Raw genomic sequence first — 11,629 nt, 5'->3', positions numbered from 1 at the left:
TGCGGAGGAAGAGGGGTACTTCCGGGGGAGCATGAGCTGGGTGAGCAACTTTCATTGAAATGAATAGGTGGGGGTGAGGACATCCGTTCTGGGTGCGGTATGGTAACAGACTTTTGGTATTTTCAAAGAACTAGCAGGCAGCACGGCGGCAAGATGGGTTGGATTAGGCTGAATATATCAGAGGCTTTGTTGCAGGTGGACTCAATCATGGCCAATCAAATTACTGTACCTCTTTCCATCACCTTTTAAGAGTGGTTGGTGCTCAGCGCAATGGCTTGTCATGAAAGTAGTGCATCAGAATCAGAATTTCTCCCAAGAGTAAACTGATTTCCCAGTGTAGAGTCGTCAACAACAAATCTACACCCCAAACAGATTGCCAAAAGTACTGAAGATGATGTAAAATTAGCTTGAAACAACAAATGCAGTTAATACGTCTGGCACCGGTCTTATAGGAAGTGTTTCTTAGTGTAAGAAAATGTTTGATGATGTGCGGCGATGAGCCAAACAGTACCTGCCACTGCCAGTATGTGTAATAATATACCGTATCTAGTTTACCAAACAGGAAGCCTTTCATGAAGTGGAATAATATGGATATTATGCCTTCAATATTCTCCATGCATCATGATGCACTACAGTTCAGTTGGATACAAGCATTTAACAATTGCAACAGGAGACGGTAGACTACACCAAAATGTAGTCAAAGTCAATTTTCCAGCTTGGGGAATTCATATCAAAGCAAATCACACAAGCAGAGCATATTTATATAAAGTGGGTTTTGTGTGATTTGGGAAATGTCTATTTGGATGCACCTCTACCGACTAAAGTGATGAAAATAGTTCAAAAGATGAGTGTGTGCCTCACTATACATTGGTAAAGAGTGCTGCAAACAACAAAATATCAAACACATGCAAGTGAAGAATAACTTAAACTAAGTCACTGCTTTGCGGGGAATTATCAATTCACACGTCTACTGCACGCCTAATGTTAGAGTGCCTGACCCAAAACAGGATGCAGATTGTTTGTTTGGACATTAGAAAGTGAATCATAAAAACACCACAGCCGTTGTTGTTTTATACAACTCCATAATTAAACACTTCCTGTTTAGTATAAATTGAAAGAAGACAGCAAAACAGTCACACTCTTCCTTGAGAACACACATGAGAACAATGTTTGCACAGCACCTTTATTATAATGAAGACGGCTGATGAATATGCTATAAACCTTTTCATGTACGTTCAGTTGAAGTCAACTATATTACACATAAGATGAGGTGAAGGAGAAGTTATTTCCTCCTGTCTACCTCATGCTGAGATATGACCATGTCTGACGCCAGTGAACTCACCATGTTTCCTCCAGAGGACTTGAGTGAATATGATTATTGAAGATAAAGAGGATTATCCCACGCAGTTTAAGAATTTGTATATGTTTTTCCCATGGTCTAGGGCAGGCAAATCAATATGTATGCAGATATATGACCTTAATATTTCATTGGGAATGAGCTGGATTACAGAAAGATGCCTGTTAAACCACTCAGGAGAATCTTTTAGGAAATGGGTACCTTTTCTTCATTAGAACTGAAAACACATTTAAGTCCATTGAACTCTGTTTTAATCTATGTCTGGTATACCGGCACTCCACTGTAGTATGTCTTGTCTACTCCAGGTGCTCTGTTTGGTTAAAAATAGGCACAACTCCAAATCCAGGATGGCTCTTTAATGGCCAGGGATGCTTTCTTTGTTTCTGTGTGTCTTTTCACAGCCCTGAGTGACCTGGAAAACCCCCCACAAAGTGATGAATCTGCTCCTCTACAATTGAACCCCTCGCATGTGGGAGAAACCCTCTAAATCAACTCCAGGTGCTCCTCTGGGCTAAAAATAGAACTGCTGCCTGTAAAAGGAGACTGGGGGACAAGGGAAGAAGTATGAGCCAGATGTGTGGTTGGTAATGTTCTGTAAAGAGAGGAGGTTCTGACGTAGTTTGGATCACAGACCTGAAGCAAACAAGCCCCTGGAAAAGGGGCTACATTTTAAGAGACTTTAAAGATTACAATGTCATGTGAATGCCAACAAAAATCTGTATCCACAAAAAAGAAAGAAGAAGAAACAAAGAATAGAAAGAAACCAACACTTGATGAGTTAAGTTTCCAGCATTTTAAAAGTGAAATAGATGATAGCTGCAAAGGTCAGCTCTTTTAAGGGTTAAGGTTTGGAGAAATTGTGTCACGTTAAATGCTTACAAAGTTATTTTACTTCTGATATTTCCTTCTCTATTGAAGAACTGGAAAACTCATTGGGAGGCCCATTAGCGTTCATCGGAAAAAAGTGTTATGCATTTGAGAACTCAAAATAGGTACAAAAAAAAGGAAAAGCCTAGAAAAAACAGAACCTGTGTACAGCACTGAAGCCCTGACATGGGAACGTTTTATCAGAGCGATAAGTATTGCTCTGTATTAGTCCCAGCAGAGAGAGAGAGAGAATTGGCCATTCCCTTTTGTGGTCAACAGAGGAGTGGTGTACGACGTACATGTGTGTGTTTCCATGCACTGAAAACTCACACACTTATCAAGGTAAGCGTGAGCTGAGAAATCTCAGCTGGCAGTCTAGAAGTCACACAGTACTATAAGAAGCCAGTGCTGGTTCTGATATCGCTTATCTTCCCAACTGTAAATATTTCTATAAATAAAAACATCATGTAACAGTACATGAATAGAACTTTATACAAACACAGCAAATGTAACTCGCCAGTGTGCTCACTCTAGTCATTGAAGGGACTGACAGAGAATCGAAATAGGATTGGAAGAATAATAGAATGAAAATGTACCCACATAACCACGATGCATTGTGTGAACAGTTAGAGTCGAGCAGAATGGTCAGCTCCACTTGGAGCCAACTACGATATTAAAATAGTTGCATTTAGGCATTAGGTTAGAGAGGGCTATGTTTAGGAGTAAAGTTAAAAGGTGGTTGTATTTAGGCATTATGTTAACAGATGGTTTAGTTAAGTTAAAAGGTGGTTGTGTTTAGGCATTATGTTACAGATGGTTAAGTTAAGTTAAAAGGTGGTTGTGTTCAGGCATTATGTTACAGATGGTTTAGTTAAGTTAAAAGGTGGTTGTGTTCAGGCATTATGTTACAGATGGTTAAGTTAAGTTAAAAGGTGGTTGTGTTCAGGCATTATGTTACAGATGGTTTAGTTAAGTTGAAAGGTGGTTGTGTTTAGATATTATATTTGAGGTGGTTATGTTTAGGTATGGGTTTGGTATGGTTAACATCAGAGTAAGGTTCTGGGATAGTGGTTAGCCAAGGAGATCATGTGTCCTCAAACTCCCAGAAAAGAATATATATATATATATATATATATATATATATATATATATATATATATATATATATATATATACACACACACACACACACACACACACACACACACACACACACACACACACACACACACACACACACACACACACACACATATATATTTCCCTCCCATGTAGTCCCTGCCAGATTTACCATATTTACTCTCAGATCAAATAACACAAAATAGTCACTCTTCTCTTCTCTTAACTACCCCCTGACTCGTCTGCCATATTTTCCTTTTCTCATGTCCTCTCAACACATCTTTTGTCTTTCCACTCTCCTGTCTGCGTCTCCCCTCATTCCCTCACTCAGCTCCCCTTCCTCCTTCTGTCTGTCATCTCCACTCGTCAAGTTCCATACCCTCTCCTCTCCTCCTCTCTTCCTCTTCTTTTATCTACAATCCCATCCTCCCACTGCTCTGCATATCCTTCTCTACAGTCTGTCGTCTCACTGCTCATCAGCAGTTTAAGCAACATACGCTGAAGCTACAGTAGTATTCCTCAGAGGGATCCAGCATTGCACTGCATCTAGTGAAGCTAAGCTCAGCCATATGTCCTTGTCATTTACAGTAACATGGGGGACCCTTGAACTTCTCACCCCAGAGCGCTCAAACTGAGTCATTTTAGACTTGTCCTCCTGGCTGGGACACGATTTTAGTTAGCAAACCTGGAAAATCAGTTGCCTAGAGGCAGCACAGTAGTTAGAGCTACAGAGTTACAGATACAGCGTATAAGTACTGTCGGATACAGCAATACAAATGGAAGAAATAACATTACAGAAGCACCACAAACAATGAACAACAGTATACAGTATTATACACCCTGCTGAAAAAACTGCAAAAACCATATACACATGACAACAACGTGTGGAGTTTCAACCAAAGGTTTAGTAAATACTAATTTAACTGTGTTGCTGTGGTGTAACACATTTGAACTTGAACATGTTCTGTCTGTTCTGACTACATTCTTTGGGGACTTTCACCTTACTGTCCTCTGTTTTACAGTACTGTACGTACTGTAGCACTAATTAACAGGACACTACATGGACTGGTACAGTAACAACCAGCAGTAACAACCAGCCCATAAGCTGTCCTGCATCTATCTTACATCACCAGAGGATTTACCCAGCCATGCTTTCAAGGGCAGTTCAACAAGCATGTTAAGTGTTACTAATATGATGTCTGCTTGCTTAGTCTGCTGTTGGACATATTAAGTCTGGATATTATGCCAGCTAATTGCCTGACACATGTGCAGCAATGGCAATATAAACATTACTTCTGAATAGAAATAAGAACTGTCCTGCAACGGTTAAATTAAAGGGGAACCTTCTTTATTAAGGATAAATTCTTTAGCTTTACCAGGTCTTGGGCAGGACTACTACAAAAATGCCAGATCTACAAGCTCATATTGTGTCGCACTGCGACCCGTTGTGAGCTTGTAGATCTGGCATTTTTGGCTAATATTCCCCCCAGAATATAGATGCTGTGGTTTAAGTGGTTAGGATAAAACAGTGTTCCCTGAGAAAGAACTGACCTTGACTGAACTCACTACTGCTATCCAGCCGTTCCATATACCTAACTGAGCTATAAATCAACAACAAAGGAACATTCGACTTTACTTCCATCATGTGCACTAAATGCTTGTAAAGTACAAGCTAGATTTGTTAAAGTGAAGACAAATGCAATATAATACAATTAACCTTTAATCTTTCAAATAAAGGTCACAATACAGAGATTACATTTCGAATACCTAGATGCGGATGCAATATTGCTTCAACCACTTTCAAACGTGTGTCCCTATTTTGGGCATGTGATTATAGGTGAAAGTCTTCAAACTACTTAAAAAAATAGGGAAAATTGCTGATCTACAGTACAAGCTCACAAGCTCACTGTAATGTGATGCATTGTAAGCTTGTAGATGTGGCTATTTTCCCTATCTGTCATACAACTAAGAATATAGGGCTCAAGTGGTTAAGCAATGAAACACTGGGCTTTGGAAAATAGGGCAAATAATATAATGGTCTATACTATAGGGAATGAATCTACAATATGGATTAACTGTTGATCAAAATGGCTGTTTCCTATGCACAGAGATGACCTCAAAATGTAGACGGCATAGCATAGCTTATCGAAAGGAAAGCAGACATAATCAAAAGCAGTTACATAAGTGTGATAAATAAATGGCATGTTTTAATGTGTTTATGCCCTCAAAATAAGTCATTTATATTGCCAGATGCACCTTCAGCCTCAGATAATCATATTTTCTGTTCATGGATGGATGCAATATTGTTTGTGTGCATCTGTGAATGTTTGTGCTTTATAGGTATAAATGAGCATGTGTTTAGCTTTTTTGTTAGTTTTTTTCAACATTTCTGGTGTTTAGCAGTCTGCACAGGCAGAAAAGAAAACATAGTCGTTGCTCATTGTTAGGACTCGACTTTGATGTCGTCTTCATCATCGACAGCTTTGACGTTTTGTAAGGTTGAACTACCAGCAAGCTTAACAGACTTCAAACATTATGCATACGGTATATGAGACATGGAGGAACAGACATGGACAGAGATTGGAAGAGGACGACAGGAGAACGACGAACAGAGGAATGGATGCCAGCGGCACAGAGAGAGAGGGTGAGAGTGGAATATGGAGAGGAGGAATGATACTACTGTATGATGAAGAGGTAAAAGGAGAGAGGGAGGAAGGGGGAGTGAATAAGTGAGTGGGAGGGAAAGAGAAAGTGAAGAGGGATAGTGATGATGCTACAGGGTGAAGAAGAAGGATAAAGGTGACTCTCCACCAAACAGACTACTTCAGACTACTTCAGACTACTTCAGACTACTTCAGACTACTTCAGACTGCAACAGACTGGTATTCGGTTGGCAAAAGTTGGCATTTAGTCTGTCAGCCGACGTGCCCATTGATGTGCTAATGCATTATAACTTTCAGCCCAATCTGGGAACCCATCGCCAAATAAAAAGGAAAAACAGCACCCTCTGCTGTTCTTGAGAGATTACTTTCAGCCTAGCCTGCCAGCGTTGCCAGGTCTGCTTATTATAAGCGACTTTGGGCACTCTGCAAAGTCGCTTGTAAATAGGGATGTTCCCAGTGTTTTTTCTTCACTGACGTGCAGTGGTGTAAAGTAACTAGTACATTTTTTTTTTTTTTTTTTTTTAATCCCACAATTTTGTAACCCTATTTTTTACACCCAGTGCCAATTGTCTATGTAATCCTGGGCACTACCTTCCCTCTGCCAACCTAGGGAGGCCAGGGCCGAGCTCATGCCTCCTTCAATGCATGAGAGCCAACTGACCTTCTTGTCACCTGACAGGGGAGAGTTTCCCTGGTTGGACGTAGCGCGTGGAAGGAACACGTTATTCCAACCAGTTCCCTTCCCCTCCATCAGGCGCCCCGGCTGGCCAGGGGGAGGCAGTATAGTCTTCTAGCTGTGAGGCGACAGCACTACCGACTGTGCCACCGTGCCCCCAAGTAACTAGTACATTTACTCAAGTACTGTACTTAAGTACAATTTTGAGGTACTTTTACTTTACTGGAGTATTTCTAATTGTCTATACTTTTACTCCACAACAATTATTTGAAATGTTTAGTTACTAGTTACTTTGCGGATATAAATCAGTATAAAACATACATTAACCACTTTAGCCATATTTTATACCTATAAGCTATTTGAAAATAGCAGATCTACAAGCTCACAACGTGTTGCGATGCCACGCGTTCTGAGCTTGCAGATCTGCTATTTTCAAACATTTTAGTACTTTTACTTTTGGTACTTTAAGTACATTTTTATACCAATACTTTAGTACTTTGACTCAAGTAAATGTTGAATTCCAGACTTTTACTTGTAAGTTAATTTATTGAAATTAACAGCCAGAAAATAGCCAAAACTGAGCACATTTCGATCTATAAGGCCAAATCTCATTTGAAAAATATATATTAAGAGTATATGAAAGCCAATTCAAATGTTTATACTATTGGAATCTTACACACCTGCTCCCAATAAATTACATCACCACAGCGCAAAAGTAGGTCAAATCAATCAATCTCTCTCTCTGGGAGCGACAACGAGAAACAGTGAATGTAGGTTTTCATAGACATGGTCGCTTGTTTCTCTCACAGAATCTGGCAACACCGAGCGCTGTTGTTGTCACACTTCTTCTCTGCTGCATGGCTACTCCAGTCGGCCAAAGAACAGAACATGTTCGGTCGGCTCTGGGTCTGCCGAAAAGGTCCCGACGGACCACCCGACGGACCTCTAACCGACGGGCCGACGATATCGAACGCTTCTCGACGCCCAAAGTCGGTGCGGTGGAGAGTCACTTTAAGAAAGACAATAATTGGAGAAAGGGATGGAGAGAATAAGCAAGAAAGAATGATTTGCAACAGAGATTGAGAATTGATTGAAAATAATTAATCGGACAGAGGGACTGATAAATGGGGGGAAATGGACAGAGAATTAGTTAGAGCGACCAATGGAAGAAGCAGAAAGAAAAAAAGATGTGGGGAAAGAAAGTAAAAGTGAGCTAAAGAGAGAATGAACGAGGAGGGAGCTGGAAGTACAAAGAAATTAATCGAGTGAAGGAGGGATGAAGGAAAGGGTGTAAGAGAGATAGAGTGAGACTGAATAATGACTAAAGAGAGAGAACAAGGGAAATGAGATAGCAGGAACACATGCTGCAGACAGAAAGAGAAGTTGACTCGTTTTCTGAGCCCCATGCTGTTTGATTGGCCCATTGTCATATTACCAACCAATTAATTTGATGACACCTTCTAAAGGACTGCCAACCCCCTGCTGATTTCTAAGACTCTTGCCAGTTACAGAAAATTATCTAATCACCACGTCAAACGTCTGGATAAAAATGGTTTTAAGTGTGCCAAAAATCAGGGAGAGAAAAGTCATGCACAGACTTTAAGTAACTTCACTTAGCGTCATACTATTGCACAGAGAGGAGCAGAGTAAACTAAGGGTTAATTAAGTTGGCCATTTCTTTTTTCTTGTTTTAAAACATGAACTTTGGAGCAGCGGTCATGGCTAAGGAGGTTATAGCCATGTGAATGGTGATTTATAATGCTAACTTGTCACCAATCTGAGAATAAAAGACACAAGGGCAAGCAGAAGAACAGCAGGCATTCTTCTCTTCTCTTCTCTTCTCTTCTCTTCTCTTCTCTTCTCTTCTCTTTTCTTTTCTTTTCTTTTCTTTTCTTTTCTTTTCTTTTCTTTTCTTTTCTTTTCTTTTCTTCTCTTCTCTTCTCTTCTCTTCTCTTCTCTTCCCTTCCCTTCCCTTCCCTTCCCTTCCCTTCCCTTCCCTTCCCTTCCCTTCCCCTCCATTCTCTCATCTCCTCTCTGCCTTACTTATCAGTACACACTCTCAGTGAGTTACTTATTATACTACATGAGAAGTTATTCTCATGGGATTCTGCTGTGTCAGATGATGTGCAGAAGACAGAGGCAGGAGAGATGGAAGAGAGAACTTGTCAGATCGCCATGGAACAAAGGTGTTCAGGCAGATTTGAATTCAGTGTCATGACTGTGTAGCTTTAGCATGCACTGTACGTGTGCTTTACGTGTAACTCATTCATGAAGAAGCATGTCCCTGACATTCCCCCCTTTTCTTAAACAGTTCTTACTACATTCATGCTGTGACGCTGACTACACCAAAACGTAAGTTTTGTTTGATGGACAAAATAAAGTAGTGAAAGTGAGGCACTGTCCCTGTTCTTTCTTGTCACCATACATCACTGAATGTAGTTATTTATTTTATTTTTTATTTTACAGTTCTTGGTTCCTGTTAATCTCTGAGGAGGTGTTGGAAATGTGGGAAGACAGTTCTCAAGTTATTTGGGGTTAAAGGAACATGGAAAGGGGTTCTGGAAACATATCGTCACTGTCGGGCAGAAACCTTGTAGCCTATGTCCATATTTCAACTTTTTATGTTTTCTTCTGTAAATATATACTACAGTGTCACACACAAGTAGCAAAAATAGCTGATCTACAAGCTCACAACATGTTGCGATGTGATGCGCTGTGAGCTTGTAGATCTGGCATTGTTGGCTTATGTTCCCCCCAGAATATAGATGCTGGGGTTCAAGTGGTTAGGATAAAACAGTGTTCCATGAGAAAGAACTGACCTTGACTGAACTCACCAGTGCTATCCAGCCATTCCATATTCCTAGCTAAGCTATAAATCAATAACAAAGGGAATGTTCAACTTTATTTCCATCATGTGCACTAAATGCTTGTGTGCAAGATAGATTTGTTAAAGTGAAGGCAAATGCAATATAATACAATTATACTGAACTTTAATCTTTCAAAAAGGTCACAATACAGAGATTACATTTTGAAGACATAGATGCGGGCAATATTGCTTTAACCACTTTCAACCTTGTGTCTCTATTTTTGGCATGTGATTATGGTGAAAGTCTTCAAACAACTTTCAGAAATAGGGAAAATAACACTATTTGTGTTATTTCTGAAACATTTTGAAAGTGAAAGTGGTTAAGTGTGTCTGCGGGTTTTTATAAATATTTAACCAATGAAAAGTTTTAACAAGAGCTTGTGACTGAATAATACATTGGATCGATTGGAACACAGGTTCTTTTTCCATTTCCTGAAAAGTAACTAACAAGGTTTCCACCAGACTGCGACGATATGTAACTTGAGTACTTTTAATAGGTTTTGATGCACTTGACGTGAGCCAAACACTTCACCAAGATTACAGTAAAGGTCCTTGCACACTGGTGCGTCTTTTCGTTGCGTTTTTTTTACAACAATGAAAAAAATTGAAAAAACAATGAAAAAAAAAAAAACGCAACGAAAAGACGCACCAGTGTGCAAGGACCTTAACGGGCTGTGTCCACAGAAAGCTTTTTTTGAGCAGCGGTTTATGGTCAGATATCATGTCCAGAGCACTATACATGCACTAAGCGATTAACACACACACACACACACACACACACACACACACACACACACACACACACACACACACACACACACACACACACACACACACACACACACACACACACACACACAGACCCTCAACAGACGGCTACCGCCTAAAACATGGGTTCCCAAACTTTTCAGCCCGCGACCCCAAAATAAGGCGGCCATTGACTCGCGACCCCACCTAAACCTGGAGGTAATTTATGCACATAAACTTGCACGTTCGGTGCGCATTTGAAATGTATTAAAATGGTAAAACTATTTGTAATCATTTTAGGTTGTATTTATATAAAAAAAAAATAAAAAAAATGGAATGACCCAAAATAATTTCGTGACCCCACCGTCAGTCTCCCGCGAACTTTGGGAACCCCTGCCCTAAAACACCACACCTAAAAACACGTGGAAAAGTTAGACCCTAACTCGTCAAGCAATTTCAACTGAGTGAGTGTGTGCGTGTGTGCCAACTGTATGTGGGTATGTGTATGCATGCGTGCGTGTCTCACCTGTTCTCGGGGTCGGGTGTGGTCATGGCTCGGGTGACGTAACACATCCTGAGCGGTATAAACCTCTTGTCTCCCTGCAGGGACAGGGAGGTGGGAGGAAGAGGGGAGCTCAGAGGGTCTGAACGGGAGGTGATGGGAGGGCTGCCGAGCCGGGGCGACTCGGGTGGGGGGGTCTCCCAGCCGATCTCGGACACAGGGGATCCCTTCTTGACGTACGGCGTGGCTTCCCGCATGTACTTGACTGGGGGAGGAGGAGGAGGGACAAGAGAGAGAGAGAGGTTTTCATTGTACTGTAAGTTGACACAAGCAGGAACATTTTGAGATTTGAATGGTCTGGATCTGAGTCACTTCTCGGTACTGGGTGGTTGATGAATGCAGTGAACCATTTTTAAGATGAAAATGCTTTGCGCAGCATCTTCGAGAACTGCATCTACTTATAGGATCTAGAGCCTCGTGGAGTTCTGTAGTGATGCTGAAGATCTGATGTTGTTTGGATGTGTTTCTGAACATTGTCATCATTAAGATCGGCAAATGCCAGCTTCAATTCCCTTCCACTTCATCTATTTCTACATGTTGTTTGAAACTACGATTTAAGTGTTAACGCTAACACTTGCATTATGCTATAGTATGCCCTTCAGCCATCCATCCATTTGCTAACATTGTCTAATTTGCGTGTCAGCATTCTGTGCCAGAGGTCAAAGGTAAGGGTCATTAATTACTATAAATTAAAAGGAAATCATTCTGAGCATTGAAATTGTATAATACCATTAGACACACATTGTCGTTATGCACGTATGCAGTGCTCTTG

General features: G+C 40.6%; 1 protein-coding gene across 2 annotated transcripts in view; it reads right to left on the bottom strand.

Annotated features, from left to right (window-relative positions):
* The window catches only part of sntb1 (syntrophin, basic 1), a 400,503-nt gene that overhangs the window by 22,214 nt on the left and 366,660 nt on the right, over window positions 1–11,629 (bottom strand). For both annotated transcript variants that reach the window (XM_080427033.1, XM_080427032.1), the window contains one exon: window positions 10,822–11,062. In XM_080427033.1, the coding sequence (XP_080283159.1) occupies window positions 10,822–11,062 (241 nt within the window). The remainder of the gene's footprint in view (window positions 1–10,821; window positions 11,063–11,629) is intronic.

Source organism: Gymnoscopelus braueri (assembly GCF_963280865.1).
Source record: "Gymnoscopelus braueri genome assembly, chromosome: 4".
Classification (NCBI taxonomy): domain Eukaryota; kingdom Metazoa; phylum Chordata; class Actinopteri; order Myctophiformes; family Myctophidae; genus Gymnoscopelus; species Gymnoscopelus braueri.
This window is presented reverse-complemented; position numbering and strand designations above follow the sequence as displayed.